General features: G+C 32.7%; 4 protein-coding genes across 4 annotated transcripts; 2 read left to right on the forward strand and 2 right to left on the reverse strand.

The window, feature by feature from the left end:
- On the forward strand, nucleotides 2290–2920 carry LOC109361576 (protein RALF-like 33). Its single transcript, XM_019607072.1, has one exon. The coding sequence runs from the start codon at nucleotides 2348–2350 to the stop codon at nucleotides 2753–2755; it is 408 nt and encodes a 135-aa protein (XP_019462617.1). The 5' UTR covers nucleotides 2290–2347; the 3' UTR covers nucleotides 2756–2920.
- On the forward strand, nucleotides 4633–6326 carry LOC109363073 (xyloglucan 6-xylosyltransferase 2-like). Its single transcript, XM_019609246.1, has one exon. It carries the CDS (start codon nucleotides 4766–4768, stop codon nucleotides 6134–6136), a length of 1371 nt encoding a protein of 456 aa, XP_019464791.1. The 5' UTR covers nucleotides 4633–4765; the 3' UTR covers nucleotides 6137–6326.
- On the reverse strand, nucleotides 7099–10193 carry LOC109361951 (translocase of chloroplast 159, chloroplastic-like). Its single transcript, XM_019607474.1, has one exon. The coding sequence runs from the start codon at nucleotides 10191–10193 to the stop codon at nucleotides 7506–7508; it is 2688 nt and encodes an 895-aa protein (XP_019463019.1). The 3' UTR covers nucleotides 7099–7505.
- Nucleotides 12096–12729, reverse strand: LOC109362013 (flowering-promoting factor 1-like protein 3). Its single transcript, XM_019607589.1, has one exon. The coding sequence runs from the start codon at nucleotides 12584–12586 to the stop codon at nucleotides 12251–12253; it is 336 nt and encodes a 111-aa protein (XP_019463134.1). The 5' UTR covers nucleotides 12587–12729; the 3' UTR covers nucleotides 12096–12250.

Genomic DNA, 18809 nt, shown 5'->3' on the forward strand with positions numbered 1-18809 from the left:
ATACCATATTATTACATCTTTCTCATGTTTAATATAATATACTCATCCACATGGACATCATTTTATAACTGTTTGGACAGTCGTTGAATAGAAATGACATTAAACCGAGCCGTTAAATTTGTAAGCGAGTACTCCTAGCATTTAGAAGTTATTATGGTATATGACGACTTTAATATAGTACAAAAGTTGATTTGGATAGGTATAACTTTATTCTATGTTGAAGTTGTTATTACATGAAACAATTATTAACATGGATATAAAGCAGTTTGCTCCAAGTACTAGGACACTTCTAGGGTGATCATTGACTTAGCCGTGACTTGTGCCACAATTTGTTGCTAGTTTTGCAACATGGATAGGAAATTAAACAATTACTCAAATATTTGTTCTATGAGTTTGGTTAGACTTTGATACACCTAGTGTATAAAGTATAACTAATTGCAATAATATTGTGCAGAAAAGTCGGTAATCATGTTCAACAGCATAACTTGATGACGCCATCAGTTAGTATCTCACACCAAAAAGATTTATCTTTTGTTGACACTGCAATTGGGTCAAAACAGGATCATATTCATCTCTTAGGGTTAGTTTGGGAGTTCGATTTTGGATGAGAATGAAGGACTCTCAAACCTTCCTTTTTCCTTATTCCTCTTACAAAATTCAACTCCCAAACTAACTCTAAGTCAATATAATTATTTTTTTCCAGTTAAGAATAACTGACCATTGTTCCGGTCATTATTATTATTTCCTCTTTCATCTTGATTCCGGAAATCAACTTCTCTGCTTGATTAAAGCACCAAATCCATGAACTTACGTTTCTACTTGCAACATCACAATATTTAACCAATGATCATAACATTAAATTTTGTTAGCCAAACCTCATTTTAGGACCACCCATTTTGGCATCGCATATAATAAAACTTGAACCCATGAGATTGAGCATCTTGCGACTTCAGATATGGACTGCAAATAAATACAGAATAAAAATGAATTCAATTAAAATCATAGAGTTTGATTATATTTGAATATAAATATACACACATATAAATAACCATTAATTAGTGTAGGCCTGTAGGGATTCGAATTTGGTTTTAGTTGCAAGAAGTAGAGGTAACATATAATTGAAGCCCAAAAAAACTATATGTTATATGACCGGGACCATGGCATATTGACGTGTGTATATTGCACAAGCATATACTTCTTTTTTGGTGAAAGTTCATAGCATATACTTTATTATTTAGTTAAAGTGCGAGTATATTATTATTAAGAACCTTAGTGGCCAAACATTACTTGAAGACAGCAAATGACAGCTTCATCATCATTCATCAAGCTGTTGCATCCATTGTAAGGAAGATATAGACGATCGAATTGCCTTTATTTTATATATATGACTTTAAAAAACATATCAATCTTACTCAACAAATCTTATTATTGTTTTCTTTTTTTTTAATTTTCCTTACAATGTGACAAATCTTTGGCACACAGTCAAATATAAAAACTTAATAAATTTGTATCAATCATATGATATACCTAATAATTTTTCTTATAATTTAATAAATTTAATTATTGATTTAGAAGATTAACCTCTTACCTCCTTCAGAGAAATAAAAAAGAAGTTATTGTGACATTTGCACTATTGCTGCAGACATGTCATAAATTTCTAATTTATTATTTTCCAAGATAAATAAACAAAACTCACCTGGAATTGTTTAAACTTGGAAACCTCGGCTATTGTTGTAGTTGATTTGTATATTTATAAAGTGGTTATGGAAATCATTAGACAAATTCCACAACTTCAAAAATAAAACATACCTGTCTAATTGAATCATTGAGTCTATGTTCAAATTGCAAAATGAAAATATCCCATCTCATCTTAATAGAATAAAATAAATCAATGTCACTCATATGCTGGCCTCCAACTGGCTTAATTGCAAATTCAATGTTCTCTCTTAATATCTCATTATTTTGGGTCATATATATATATATCAATTTGTAAATATTTTCTATTTTGTCAGTAAATTATCGATCATTCATATATTAATTATCATTGACTCTAAAATAAAAGTAATATAAAACAATGATGTATGATATGTCGACAATGTAAATTTTTTTAGTCTAATGTTGCATACATTTTAAAACTCAAAATAAAGTTAAGAAAATATGATTAATGTGTGTTTGTGAAGCAATTACCACTACCACAGTGACTTTAAAGTCAAGTGGCAACACTCGTAAATAAACCTCTAATTGTGTGGCATTTGGGTAAAAACCGTCGCTTATATAATAAGAGAGCCAATGCTTCTTCTCCTTTCTTCGTAGACAACTCAACAGAACTCTCAGAACGAAACCAAACATGGCCACGTCTTCATCAACAACTTCAACTCGCTTCTATGCTTTCTTTCTCGTATCTACGATCTTGGCCATCCACGTGTCTCTATCCTCATCATACACCGTCGATTTCACCGGCAACCTAGACAACCAGCTCAGCGCCTTCTTCCACCCTGTCGTCAACTCCGGCTGCCGTGGATCCATCGCCGAGTGCAGCCTTCTCGCTGGAGAAGACGACGACACAGAGTTTCTGATGGAATCGGAGAGTAATCGGCGTATTTTAGCAGGGAAGAGGTACATAAGCTATGGTGCGCTGAGGAGTAACACTGTTCCATGTTCGCGACGCGGTGCTTCGTATTATAATTGCCGAACTGGTGCTCAGGCCAACCCTTACCGTCGTGGATGCAGTGCCATCACCCGATGCAGGCGTTGAACTACGTATTCTCATTTTATTTTATTTTTTTAAATATATTTTTATAATTGAGGTGAATTGTTTTTTGTTATGCATATGCTATTTCTACCATATACAATATACACAGGTAGAGAAAGAGAATTAGAGTTAAATAAAATCAAATTGTCATTTATATTTGTATTGTAATAATTTAATTTTAGGTACATATATTATTATTGATTAATTAGTTCTTGGTTATGTCATTACTGTTACTATTATAGTTAATTAGTTTCGTCGGTGGTTCCTGTTTGTGCATGGGATCACCTGTCCCACTTTTTTATATGTACCATTGTATCTCAACCCAATGAGAAATTGTCATCTACTTAAAAAGAAAATGATAAAATAAATTTTTTATGCTATTTGGTGGTGTTTGATTGGCTTAGTACTTGTCAGCGAATTTTTTTTTATCCTCGTGTGTTTCTTTCTTCACTTGAAAATGAAAGAGGAAATTTGTAGCATCAAACATAGCGTTCTGTGAATTTCCAAGTTTGTTTGGTTGTTTTGGAAAGTAATTTGAACTTTGAAATTATGGATGTTTGTTTGTTTGTTGATTTTGGATGAGATTGAAAATGGGAAATGTGAACTATAAAATGTGGCTTTTCTTAATAAGGGTCTTCAGAGATTAGAATGGAGGTATATGTTCTTATCCCTCCTTTGTATTATTTACTTTCTGGTACTTTTTTTTGTTTGAGAAATTAGATTGGTGGAACAATTTATTTATTTTCTTTCAAGTGGTTGATTTCCAATATAGAAATATTTATTTATGGGTCACTTTCTCCTCTTGTGAATGAAAACGAAAAAAATAAAAGAATTTGGGCACTTATACAGTTATACTACTTGCCCATCTTTGTTTGACAAAAATTCTAAGTACTGAACAAACAAATAACTTAATACTCAAGATCATATATGAGTAATTTTAGTTACCATTCTGCTATTATTTTTGTTTATGGGAAAGTAACACAATTAGGTAACACAAAACAAATATTCAAGAATGTTTTTTTGTTGCAAGTATAGTAACTCTTTCAAACCACACGTATCTCAGGTTTAAGTGATACATGTTTAATTCTCCTTAAGTAAAGTTTCAGGTTCGAGTCTTGTGGGTGAAAAAAATATTCGCTAAGAGAGTTAGCTTCACATATCTGTAGATTTCCCAATTCAGACAGAATTGTCTCCGGTGTAAAAATACATGTGGGAAACTAAAAAAAAAATGTAACAAGTCTTTCAACCATAATTAAATATTTGATACACTCCTCTATCTTCAAAAATTTATTGCTCCTTCACTTTCCATAAACAAAAATCCAGCTTTTAGAACTAACTAATTTCAGTTGTGTTGGTTAACAAATTTATTATGGTCTTTTAACGAGTCTCTATCAACCTTAAATAAAGACGTTTTCATTTGCTTCCCTTTGAGAAGGGGAATACTATTCTTATATAATTGTTTAAAGGCATGATCACATGCATTATGATGAGCATCAATCAAAATCAGTGAACGCCCTCCAATTATATTCGTGTGACAACTAAAATACACCTCATAAACCATTGTCCCATTATCTTTTGTCCAACTATATTTTTAGTCCAGGGACACCAACTTGAATCTAAAGGGTAAATGCACACGTTCACAAGTACTCTTAACTTCTCATTAAGCTAGTAATGGCTGGCACTATCTTATACTTAATTTTGAAAATCTAGTTTGAATCATTGATATTGTATCATCTAATAATTTTACGAATCAGTTTGTACTCAGATTTTAGTTTGAAAACAAGCAGCCATAAAAATAACTTGTGTCTTTGAAGTAACATTATTTTGCTCAATGCTTACCTAGATACTTATTAATTTGTTATTAGGTGATCTGAAATAGTGGATCTTTATTTGCATAATTGCATTTCAAACAAATCTCAACTTCCCTCACTTATTTTACTATCACTCCTTTTCTCACTTCACACTGAGTTCCCTTCTCGTCTCGGTTTCAACTCGCCCGACTCAACTCACACAATGCTCCACCGCTGCCTCGGAACACGCCGTCTCCGCCACATCCAACGGGCATGCCAGCACGCCTCCCTCACCTTCCTATGTCTTTTCCTCACCGTCGTCCTCCTCCGTGGCACAATCGGCGCCGGCAAGTTCGGCACACCGGAGCAAGACCTCAACGAGATCCGTATCCACCTATACTCTCGTGGCGGCCGCCGTGTAGAGCCCCGCCGTGTCCTCGAAGAAGTCCAACCCGAAACCACCACCACCGAGCCCAACAACTACGCCACCTTCGACATCTCCAAGATCCTCGTCGATGAAGGTGGCGACGACGAGTTTAAGCGCGATCCAAACACGCCGTACACCCTCGGCCCCAAGATCTCCGATTGGGACCTACAACGTTCCCAATGGCTTCAGAACAATCCCGATTACCCTAATTTCGTGGGGCCCACTAAGCCCCGGGTTTTATTAGTTACCGGTTCATCACCTAAACCGTGTGAAAACCCGGTCGGGGATCACTACTTATTGAAATCAATTAAGAACAAAATTGATTATTGCAGGCTTCATGGAATTGAGATATTCTACAACATGGCTCTATTAGATGCTGAAATGGCAGGTTTCTGGGCTAAGCTTCCGTTGATTCGAAAACTTTTGCTTTCACATCCTGAGGTTGAGTTTCTATGGTGGATGGACAGTGATGCAATGTTTACCGACATGGCATTCGAGGTTCCTTGGGAGCGTTACAAAGATCACAACTTCGTGATGCACGGGTGGAACGAGATGGTTTACGATGAAAAAAATTGGATTGGTTTGAACACTGGGAGTTTCCTTTTAAGGAATTGTCAATGGTCATTGGATATTCTTGATGCTTGGGCACCAATGGGTCCGAAAGGGAAAATCAGAGACGAGGCTGGGAAAATTCTAACCAGGGAGCTTAAGAATAGGCCTGTTTTCGAAGCCGATGATCAATCTGCAATGGTTTATTTATTGGCTACAGGGAAAGAGCAATGGGGGAACAAGGTTTATCTTGAGAATCATTATTACTTGCATGGTTATTGGGGGATTTTGGTGGATAAATATGAGGAGTTTATTGAGAATTATCATCCTGGTCTTGGTGATCATAGATGGCCACTTGTGACTCATTTTGTGGGATGTAAACCTTGTGGAAAGTTTGGTGATTACCCTGTTGAGAGGTGCTTGAAACAAATGGATAGAGCTTATAATTTTGGGGACAATCAGATTTTGCAGATGTATGGGTTCACTCATAAATCGCTCGGTAGCCGTAGAGTGAAGAGAGTTAGGAATGAGAGTAGTAATCCACTTGAGGTGAAGGATGAACTTGGATTGCTTCATCCAGCTTTCAAAGCCATCAAGTTGCCAATTTCTTCTTCATGATGGGTATTCAAATCTTCAACAAATTTGTTTTTGGTTTCTTACCACCCATGACTATTCATCTGCTTAGTTCTACCATAGAGTGCATGTCAATTCTGTAACTGTTATTCAAAATTGTAATCTTCTATTTATTTTTCTTGTACCAGTGATTGCTTTAGTATTGACTAATGAGTTATATTGAATTCTGATAAGAGAGCAATTACCCTCATCTCATTTGTGCCAAGATGTTATTAGTGATAAAAAAGAAAAAGAATTCTTTACATTTTGAAGAAGCTAAGCTCTTAGCAATTTGCATCATTTTTTCTTCAATTGTTCTTTTCTTGTACACTGGTGGATAAGTTGATAAGGACAGTTCCCTTTTTCATGATTTGCTATTTTTTGTACTCATTGTTTCCATTCCCAAATCCTTCTATGCTGGTTTTAGGTCAGAAAGTCATTTTAAATATCAGAATTTCTCATCACATTGAATGTTGTATTGCACACTTCACAGTTTTTACTATCAAATGTGTCATATAGTTTTCTGCACACTTGCTTTTAAATCCTACCATATAAATGACTGTGACAAAGATGTGCATGAAAGTAATGCATTACTATTTACTGTCATTTTCTTCTTGTTATGGAGATGAAAGAATATGTAACTAGTATAGAATTCTGCTTGGTATTGCATTAGCAGAAATAAGTTATTGAAAGTCACAGAACAAGCAGAATTATATGCCTAGATCTATGGGGATTAGAGTTGGCTACTGAAGGAGGAATTGAATCTGAAGCAGTGTTAAGATTTGATATTATCATAAAGATAGGATTCAATTTAATTGCACCGTTTGATATGGATAATGACACTTTTTTCTTCTCCTGTTCATCTTTTTACGTTTTACCAAAAGACAAGACTAAGTACAAAGCTTTTACCAAAAGCAGGATGAGGTAAAGTTCAAATATGATTGCGTGATTTAGAAACAAAGGTTGTGACTTGTGAAATGCATATTTGGCTTACATTTTCAATTTATCATGGTCCCAGCCATGACTATATCCTGAATTGACATTACAAAAAAGCTGAAAATGATTTCATACATCATATTCTCTCTCAAAAGAAGAAGGGAGTGTCATGTTAAATAAACAGGATATAAAGCCTCTCCTATGGACTTTCATCTTTGTCCATGTTGCAACAATAGTTACCCATTACAATTTCTTTTGTATTCGATGTATCTAAATCTAGAATGCTTTCACCTCCCCTGAAAATATCTTTTGAGCAGCTTTAGTGACCATTGTTGATATTCCACAGAAAAATAGTTCTCCCTTGAACCTGCAGAGACTAGCTGTAATTCCTCATTATCAGCTAGTTACACTTATTCTCGTATTCATTAAAATCGTCAACTTAATTCCAATCGGCGGAGAATTTAAGATGTGCAGGAGACTGCAATAGTGAAGGAAATAGATGGCTGAGAGGCAAGGAATGGTCCTGGGAGAATAAATGCATCCATTTATTAAAAAGATTTTGAGGTCCTTCCATAGAAGACACTTCAGATAGGATCTTCACAGAGAAACACAAAGCTAACAAGTGGCTTCTCCATCTAAGTCCATTAGGAAGCACACATTCCCCACATTTATTCTTTCCACATAATGGATGGTTCTCAACAAGGGACACTGGAAACATGAAACTTGAACTCAACTCACTCAAACCTCTTACTGCTTGGGTGATTGATTGCTGAACAATAAATGATTTTTGAGCAATAAATACCTCATAGCTTAGAGGGGATCCTGATGGTCCATCCAGAGGAGTAGAAGCAGCATGTGTAAGAGCGAGAACAGTGCGTTGCCATATTGATGGACCGAGAGAACTTGTGATTGACCTTAACGTTGGCAAATCATTTAGATCTCTGGTTTGTGCATCTACTCGATCAACATAGAGAATGACATCTACAGGAAACTTTTTCATATACCTCTTGATAGATGACAATATCTTTCTGTTGAAAGCTTGCTCCTTCATAGAGGAACTGAGACCAGGTGTGTCAAGGATTCGGATCTTGACTCCATTTACAGTTCCAGAAACCTCTTTTACAGAGGTTGTGGCAGGTTCAAATGCATTTGTTATGACCTTCACATCACCGAAAATAGAATTTATGGTTGCACTCTTTCCCACCCCACTTTTCCCAAGAACTAGAATGTTAAGGGAAAAGTCTAAATCATATTGACAATCTTCCTCAAACTTCTTTGCTGATAATTTTGCTGATTCAATGACAAATTCCTGATTTGAGCGTCTTCCAATATCTGCAACCAGCTTGCATAAAACGTTTGAAACCATGGAAATTTCAAACGATAAATTTACTCGCTGGACAACCCTCAAGAACTTCACACTTATGTCCTCTATTTTCTGGATTTTTTCCTTTTCTTTCTTACCTATGTTGCCTTCGAATCCAGCACGAGCTTCACAATGTGGTAAGGACCTGAAACTAGATTGTTCTTTGCGAAAGATAACAAGTGATTCATCGGCATTGGTGACTGTAACTGTGCCGCCATTTGATTCAGCACCAACATGATTTATTTCCTTTTTTGCATCATCACTTGATAAGTTCAGCTTTCCATGTGAACCCTTAATGGTCTGTTCTTCATGGCAGTTCTTTCCAGAACATTTTGAACCCAAAAGAGCAGAGAGAGCCGTGATTTGTTCCTTAAACTGCTCAAGGCCTACCGGCATCAAGCAATCTGCACCTCCATCGGAAGCAGAACCATCTCTTTTGGATTCTTGACTCACTGTGCTTATATCAACAGTAACTTCTTTCTCTACAGTGTCTCCCGAGATAAGATCTACTTCCACATTTTCATGTGAAAGGTATTCACAAAAAAGTTCATCTTCTTGACTACCACCTAATACAGTTCTAGACAAATCATTTTTCAAACATGTACTACTCTCTTGAAGTAGTGCGGTATCAAAAAGTTCAAAAGACTCCACACTTTGAATTTTATTAACTTCACAATCACAAGCATCATCATTGGATTCAAAACTAGCATAAGAATCATGCAATTCAGCTTTTGAGTTTATCATGGATTCAGTTATGCTTACCAGCTTCTCACACTCACTTTGTTGATCAAAATCAAAAGATTGACTTCCGTTGCTCGCACTACTTTGAGGTGCACTACATTCAACAATTTCAGCAAACCCCTCAGATACATTTTCACCTGTCATACTAAAATCAGTATGCAGTTGAGAAACCTGTTCTTGTAGATAATTAACAACAGCAGTGTTCTGTTTTTGCATTGTGTTGTTGTTATAATCCTCAAAATTGGACTTTGAAACACCGGTATCACCATCCATTACTGAAATTCCTTCAACCATGTCTTCGACTTCTCTAGTGTCGAACTCGAACTTCCTTTGCATTGTGGAATCAGTCTCAATTAATTTTGCAATCAAATTTTCCTCATCTAACTCATTTAACACAACTTCCACCTTATCCAATTGCTCATTGTTCGATTTATCTTGCGAATTCTGTGACATAACATTTGTATCAGTTGCAATGTAGTATTCATCACAAGCTTCTCTATCATCCTCATCCTCATCCAGAGCCAGTGCATTCCCTTTCCGAACACTGACATCGTCATCTCGAAATTCAGAAAAATGATCAGAAGCAATATCATTGAAAAATGTAAACTTGTTTGCATGCAATGAATGGGTAATAGGTGAAGAATCCATAAACATTAAATTTTCGAGAAATTCTTCTTCAACATCAAGCACCTTAATTCTGGGAGCAGCAACAAAGTTGCGAGGGACACTAACAACATTCAACACTTCTTCTTCTTCTTCTTCTTCTTCTTCTTCTTCTTCAGTGTGTTGTTGGTTATCACGATCATCATCATCATCATCATAGGTAGATAAATGGGCAAAGGGAGTAACCCGCAAAGTTGGAGAATGAGAATCGGAAAGAGGAGAAGGAGAAAGAAGAAAATCAGAATGAGAATGAGAATCAGAATCAGAGTTGTAAAGGGTAAGAGGAGCTCGTATAGGAGGAGGAGAATCAAAAGAGAGAGTGAAGTGTTGGTTCAAAATAGGGTTTGAATTTGAATCCATTCATTCATGTGCTGCGCTGCGATGGGATGCACTCTTCTATTTCATACACACCCACCCACCTGTCACCTAACCAATCCTTATTTTCAAAATTACATAAATTCCGAGTTTTAGTAAAATTATATAAATTATTTGAATTTTTTTTAAGACTTATACAAATTACCTATAATTATAATTATACATTATACTGACTACCAAAGTAAGTATAATTTCTTAAACAACAGAAATAATGAGACGTAATTAAGTCAAGCATATGATATATCATAGAGACAAATACAAATGGTATAAAACTTATATTCACATTATGTTTTATTTATTACAAACCGTAAATAAGTCTAAGAATATGTTTAAATTACTCTGGTACTATATTGTAACTAACTAAAATAATGAATAAACATCAAATCTTATATTAGTTAGACTTGTCTTCACAATAAACATAGTGACAGATGTAACTAAGTCAAACAAAATATTATAATGTATATATATATATATATATATAATTAGGGGTGATATGTGTAGGTTTTAAAAAGATTCGGTAGTTTGCGTAATCTCACTAAAACTCATAAGTATCAGTGTAATTTATTTTAAAATTATGATTTTCTTTATTTCTTATTGTTAAAAAGAATTATAACTATATATTAAACTCTATTCAAAATATATCTCAAATTGATCATTTTGATGTTTCTAGAAGAACATCATCTATTTGGGAATTCTATATTTATTATTTAAAATCCAAATAATAACTTACCAAATTTTAATTTATTTATTAATAACCAACCTGTTTTTATATAATTTGTTTGTCTTTTCCTATTGATGGGCCATAACGTTTGTTTTTAGTAATTATTTTAAAACCCTAAAGTTTCTAGAGTGATTTATATATTTTTAATTGAGAGTATTAAACTATCTTTATTATATGGTCACATATAAAATAGAATTACACTCCACTATACTTAAGCCCTCCTTAACTTAACTATAACTTATTCCATTACTTCTTGGGTTCCCATACCCAGTATATTACACTCCACTATACTCAAAATTGAGGTTTTTGGTTCTAAAGAAGAAGAAACATAAAATTGTAATACTCTTATCTCTAATGAGTCCATCATGTATAAAATCCTTCTCTACCTCAAGATTTATATACTCTTTCACTCATAAAAACTAGCTCCCTCAAAATCTAGGTGTGGAAAATGTAAATGCCTAAATCCCATCCCTACAATGCCCATGCAGCATAAAGTTGGCAAGTAATATTAAAATATAATGTTTTGATTTCAAAAAAATTCTATTTATTTATACATTGTTTTTAATTAGTTGAGAAAGAAAATTGGAACAATTGATCCATGTTCTAGTAATTTAGCCTTATTCCAATATTAAAATTTTATTAGTTCATATTCATTTAAAACAATTTAATTATTAGTTAAATAGTATGTATGGAGTGGGTCTATTAATATTTTGTTAATTAATTTATAACACTTCATTAATGACTAAGAAAATGTTAACTACTTAACTAGTGTTAAATATCACCATATCAGTATAATGTTGACTTGTGAATGAAAATTGAGTGTAATATTTATAAAATGCTGTAAAGATTTATACACAGTCAATGTAACACTTCCTCTTCATTTGAATTATTTTTTTGAAAAGTCAATTATGATTAAAAATGAATGGTGAATGAAACGATAATATTATAAAAAACTCTTACGCTATCGATTATACATATTTTTCTAATATAGAATATATGTTAACTCCCCCAACTTTACCATTATTGTACGTACTTATCACGTAGAACTTGATAGAATCTGAAGGGTTTTTATGGGAAAAAGAGTTACATATTGGTGAAATTGAAATGAAAAATTAATAAAAGTGCATGCACAATATATTAATTAGAATATTTAGTACAAGAATATATTACAGTAGTTCACACATAAATGATACTCAAACTTCACACATAAATACAACACAAATTAAGTCACCTTTAACGACATGGCACTAATCTAAAACCAAACCATCCCATGCAACGAAATCAAAAGAGAGAAATACACTAAAGAAAGTAGTGTTTGGTGTTACATGTTGTCCCTAACTTGAAATGAATTCTTGTTCTTGACAACTATGTCATACATGTGCATGGATTTAAGCTTATTGAAATCCCTAGGGAGTGATATAAGATGAACAGTGGAGCGTTTATGGAATTGAAGTAGGTTAGGGTCATCATAGTATCGTTCCCACCCAAGTGAGTTTAGCTTCTCTTCTAGTGCACCATATGACTCAATCACTTCACCACTTTGTATGTGAACCAATACCTTCTTCCTTGACCCTTGCCGGCTTCCCTCCATTGCCTCCGCCCCCGGATTCTCCACGAGCCGAACCACGCCGTTCTTGAAAACCCAAACCCCCGACATTCTTGATCACAAGATGAAGAACAAAAATTGAGTGTATGTGTGCTTTTTACTTAACTAGGCTTGTAAGAGAGAAGAGGGTATTTTATGTATATATATAGGTGAAATGATGGAGTTGTGAGGATGGGATAGAATGTAGCACATATGAAATATTTAATTTATATGAACACAACTACACATGGAGGAAGGATGGAAGATATATACTACTTTATGTAGATGGATATGTTTCGATGTGAATACAGCTAAAGTAGGACCTATTGAATTGCAATTTTTTTTGGTTTCCGAGAAGTATTTATAGGTATGTAGAGCTAACTCTCTCAGCAGATATTTTTTCTATCTAGAAGACTTGAATCCGAAACTTTACTTAAGGGGAATCAAACATGTCATTGATAATAATATACATATTAAAAGCATGATAACCCTATAATAATGTTTTTTTTTACCCAAAGCACTTTCCTTCTTTTAATATATGAAACATTTTCGTGAGTAATGATATGATTTCATATTTATATTTATAGAAAGGTAATATGTACTTAGTGAAGGTATTACTTGAATGGTTGTGGAATAAATTAGTTAGTAGAAAGGATGATGCTCATTGCACACCAGGCTAGCTTAAATGAATGAATAATATGTCATTTTCCGAAAGTGTTCCCTTGGTTTGTGGGGAAGGGTCAAGAGGTGCATACATTAGGGTTGGGGACCCAAGATGTAAGGAATTTATTTCAATTAGGAGGTGGAAAAAATTTGTTGATTTGCACTACTAGACACGTGCATGGGATGAGGATCTGTTGTCCCCAACCATGTCCACAACCATATCTCTAACCAATCACAATAAAATAAAATGGATAAAGTTATAAATATTTAATTTTTTTTAAGTGACGTGACATAATAAGATTAGTCTAGGATATGATTTGGAAGATAACTCTATTCTATTCTATTCAAGATGTTGGAACTAACTTTATTCTATTCATACTCAATATTCGAAAAACTATGATTAAAAAAACCACACATGTAGAGATTGCTCATATTTACAAGTTATTATAGACATATGGTTTTATTATTTGCACATCTCAAATTAATATCAACATGGTATAACACATTTTTTCTATCTTCAAATTTTCAATTGAATGAATACAGCAAGCAACCAAATTCTAAACACATGTTGGAGGGCTATGGATTTGAATCTTTGTATAAAACTTGTTTATGATGGATATATAAGTATATTTGAGAAAAATAATCTGTGAAAGGTAAAGCTTCTCAAACTCTCTGCCACTAATATGAACCTACAATATGAGCAGTGCTATTTTCACAACTAAATTTTAATACCTCATTGTCTCAGGAATCGTTTAAATATCTATTGGGCTACTCCTCTCATTACTAATTGGTTTTGAGATGAAATCTTAACATGATATCATAGAACTTTTTTCCACATGTCATCCGCCAAAAGATGACTTTTAGTTATGGGTTAAAGATTCTCAATCTTTTCAAAAGACTGAAAAACGTATATAGAATGTTATAGTTTCACATGCACAAACTCTGCAACATTGTGCAATAATGCATGCAGATCAGAAGAGCGGGACATACATGACATAAATTATTACCCAATTACTGTTTTATGACACTTGAATTTATCTTCTCCTATATAGAATTTTATTCCCTCTCAGCTTTTGGTGAATGCCATATAAAATTTTGAACAAAAAATAATTCGTGTTTGGCCTTCAGAAAACCTTGTTATTTTGGTATTAACATATTCTAGAAGAGTATACAGGTCTTATGTGATTAACAAATTACAATACATGCCACTGTGTCTATATGATTCTAGAAAAACTCGTGGTAATAGAATTTTCTGGAAAAATGATGAAATATCCATACGAATAATAAAAGGAGTATAGATATTCTAATATCCAATTATACCCAACCAAATAAAAGTTGAGCCATCAAAATTATACAACTTTAGGCACACATGCTCTTTAACCCAACACTAGGATTGTGACTCTGTTAACTCCTAGTGACACATGGTCCTATGATAAAACCCTATACACAATCAAATCCTATTTTACTATAGGAGTGTTGGTGCGAGTGATACATGTTTGGTTCTCCTTAAATAAAATCTTGGGTTTAAGTCTTGTGAATAAAAAAAATACTCAATAAGATAGTTAGCCTCATATATAGATGTTTTTGGCTCGGACAAAATTGTGTGTCGGGACCTATCTCCGTGTCAGTTTTGAATTAAATGTCGTAAATAATGCATTAATGCAAGCCCATGCGTGAAGCATAACAATGAGATATGCACATACAACTGTCTTTGTGTACGTGCTTAAGAAGCAATTAGTAACTTTTACTACTTTAAGAAAAAGACATTCATATACGCTTCTTCTTTTTTTGATTTGGTAAAAGATATGAGATACTATTATAATCTCTCGTTAAATATACAGCGTGATCTGATTTAATATCTCCATAACCATTTATTAAATGGTAAAGATTAGGTGGTGGAATCTTGGAATCTTGGGATGTGATTTAATACTCTCCATAACTATTTATCTAATCTCTGCTTTCAGAAACATAATAAAGTTGAAAAATGAGAATATTTAATATTAACTATTAAATTTTATGTGAATGATCAATATTAAAAAAAATGATTAATATATAATAGTAAGGTCATTTTCATAATTTTTATATGAAAACTATTCTTTCAGTATTTTATATATATATATAGTAAGCAATAATACACATAGGTAATACACTAACAATTTATACTGAAGTTATTGTAAATCTTTTTATATATGCATGGCTTAGCATAACATACTCACTTAACTTTATCCTTTTTATCCAACAAATCAATTTCTCTGTATATTAGGCGAGTAATGATCTCTCTATTAATAGAGATGCAAATATCACACAATAACACACAAAAAGCAACATATGATAACACTTTTATCCATTTATTTATCATGAAATCACATTTTTGTTATTGATAATATGTGTAAAAACAAGAGAATCCTTGTTCATATTAGGCATGCCTTAAACTTCAAATTCTAACACCATTATTAGTAGTTCATATTGATTTTTATCTTTTTCTTATTTATATATTTTTAATATACATATATACTTTTAAAACATACAATTAAAAAATTGAAAGGGCATAAAATGATGTAACATTTTTTTTCAAAAACCACTTCCCTACAAAAAATACAATCCACTTCAACAAAGCATACAGCCTAAGTGTGAAACCACCATTTAATGTTTGGTACTCAGCATTAAAAGGGGAACTTTAATCTGAAAATGTTTCTCTTTTCTTTTTCTTTTTCAAGGGATTATTGTTATAAGAGTAAATTATACTAACATCCCTAAATTTTAGTAAAATTATATAAACTATCTCTCACCTTTTTACACCCACACACATTCGTTACACTATAAGTATATTTGAGAAAAATAATCTGTGAAAGGTAAAGCTTCTCAAACTCTCTGCCACTAATATGAACCTACAATATGAGCAGTGCTATTTTCACAACTAAATTTTAATACCTCATTGTCTCAGGAATCGTTTAAATATCTATTGGGCTACTCCTCTCATTACTAATTGGTTTTGAGATGAAATCTTAACATGATATCATAGAACTTTTTTCCACATGTCATCCGCCAAAAGATGACTTTTAGTTATGGGTTAAAGATTCTCAATCTTTTCAAAAGACTGAAAAACGTATATAGAATGTTATAGTTTCACATGCACAAACTCTGCAACATTGTGCAATAATGCATGCAGATCAGAAGAGCGGGACATACATGACATAAATTATTACCCAATTACTGTTTTATGACACTTGAATTTATCTTCTCCTATATAGAATTTTATTCCCTCTCAGCTTTTGGTGAATGCCATATAAAATTTTGAACAAAAAATAATTCGTGTTTGGCCTTCAGAAAACCTTGTTATTTTGGTATTAACATATTCTAGAAGAGTATACAGGTCTTATGTGATTAACAAATTACAATACATGCCACTGTGTCTATATGATTCTAGAAAAACTCGTGGTAATAGAATTTTCTGGAAAAATGATGAAATATCCATACGAATAATAAAAGGAGTATAGATATTCTAATATCCAATTATACCCAACCAAATAAAAGTTGAGCCATCAAAATTATACAACTTTAGGCACACATGCTCTTTAACCCAACACTAGGATTGTGACTCTGTTAACTCCTAGTGACACATGGTCCTATGATAAAACCCTATACACAATCAAATCCTATTTTACTATAGGAGTGTTGGTGCGAGTGATACATGTTTGGTTCTCCTTAAATAAAATCTTGGGTTTAAGTCTTGTGAATAAAAAAAATACTCAATAAGATAGTTAGCCTCATATATAGATGTTTTTGGCTCGGACAAAATTGTGTGTCGGGACCTATCTCCGTGTCAGTTTTGAATTAAATGTCGTAAATAATGCATTAATGCAAGCCCATGCGTGAAGCATAACAATGAGATATGCACATACAACTGTCTTTGTGTACGTGCTTAAGAAGCAATTAGTAACTTTTACTACTTTAAGAAAAAGACATTCATATACGCTTCTTCTTTTTTTGATTTGGTAAAAGATATGAGATACTATTATAATCTCTCGTTAAATATACAGCGTGATCTGATTTAATATCTCCATAACCATTTATTAAATGGTAAAGATTAGGTGGTGGAATCTTGGAATCTTGGGATGTGATTTAATACTCTCCATAACTATTTATCTAATCTCTGCTTTCAGAAACATAATAAAGTTGAAAAATGAGAATATTTAATATTAACTATTAAATTTTATGTGAATGATCAATATTAAAAAAAATGATTAATATATAATAGTAAGGTCATTTTCATAATTTTTATATGAAAACTATTCTTTCAGTATTTTATATATATATATAGTAAGCAATAATACACATAGGTAATACACTAACAATTTATACTGAAGTTATTGTAAATCTTTTTATATATGCATGGCTTAGCATAACATACTCACTTAACTTTATCCTTTTTATCCAACAAATCAATTTCTCTGTATATTAGGCGAGTAATGATCTCTCTATTAATAGAGATGCAAATATCACACAATAACACACAAAAAGCAACATATGATAACACTTTTATCCATTTATTTATCATGAAATCACATTTTTGTTATTGATAATATGTGTAAAAACAAGAGAATCCTTGTTCATATTAGGCATGCCTTAAACTTCAAATTCTAACACCATTATTAGTAGTTCATATTGATTTTTATCTTTTTCTTATTTATATATTTTTAATATACATATATACTTTTAAAACATACAATTAAAAAATTGAAAGGGCATAAAATGATGTAACATTTTTTTTCAAAAACCACTTCCCTACAAAAAATACAATCCACTTCAACAAAGCATACAGCCTAAGTGTGAAACCACCATTTAATGTTTGGTACTCAGCATTAAAAGGGGAACTTTAATCTGAAAATGTTTCTCTTTTCTTTTTCTTTTTCAAGGGATTATTGTTATAAGAGTAAATTATACTAACATCCCTAAATTTTAGTAAAATTATATAAACTATCTCTCACCTTTTTACACCCACACACATTCGTTACACTGATAAATGCAATTAAGTTAAACAAAACATAGTATATTATGGAGACAAATCCAAATAATATATGATACATTGATTTTTATATTATTTAAGTTTTTCCTCACAACATACTATATTTAAGTTTTTTCTCACAACATACTATATTTTGTTTAACTTAATTACATTTAGCACACTTTTTATTTAAAAAGGGGTGGTTTCGCGCTTTCCATAATGAAAGATTGAGGTCCCAAAGAATAATTGGTATAAATATATTCAGTTATTTTGAGAATAAAGTAACAATCACTACGAATATTGGATCAATTCCTCAATTCCACGGCAAGGCCATTTTAAAAGAATTTCCGTGTCATGATACTTATTTTATTAAAGTATGAGGTATCAAAACTAAGGTCTAGAAGAGGATTTGATCCCTTAATTTGATATATAGGCCTTTTATACCTTGCAATGAATGTAATTATGCTTCGATTTCTATTCAATAATTCTGCTAATGGAGTACAGAACTTGTCTATTTTCTTAAATTGATTAGAAGAGCACAAGTTTTTTGGTGTAGATGAAATGTGAGATCATCAATCAGATTTCCCACTTGTTTAAACAGCCAGATTATGCACTTCAAACGGTAAC

Source organism: Lupinus angustifolius, chromosome LG12 (assembly GCF_001865875.1).
Source record: "Lupinus angustifolius cultivar Tanjil chromosome LG12, LupAngTanjil_v1.0, whole genome shotgun sequence".
Classification (NCBI taxonomy): domain Eukaryota; kingdom Viridiplantae; phylum Streptophyta; class Magnoliopsida; order Fabales; family Fabaceae; genus Lupinus; species Lupinus angustifolius.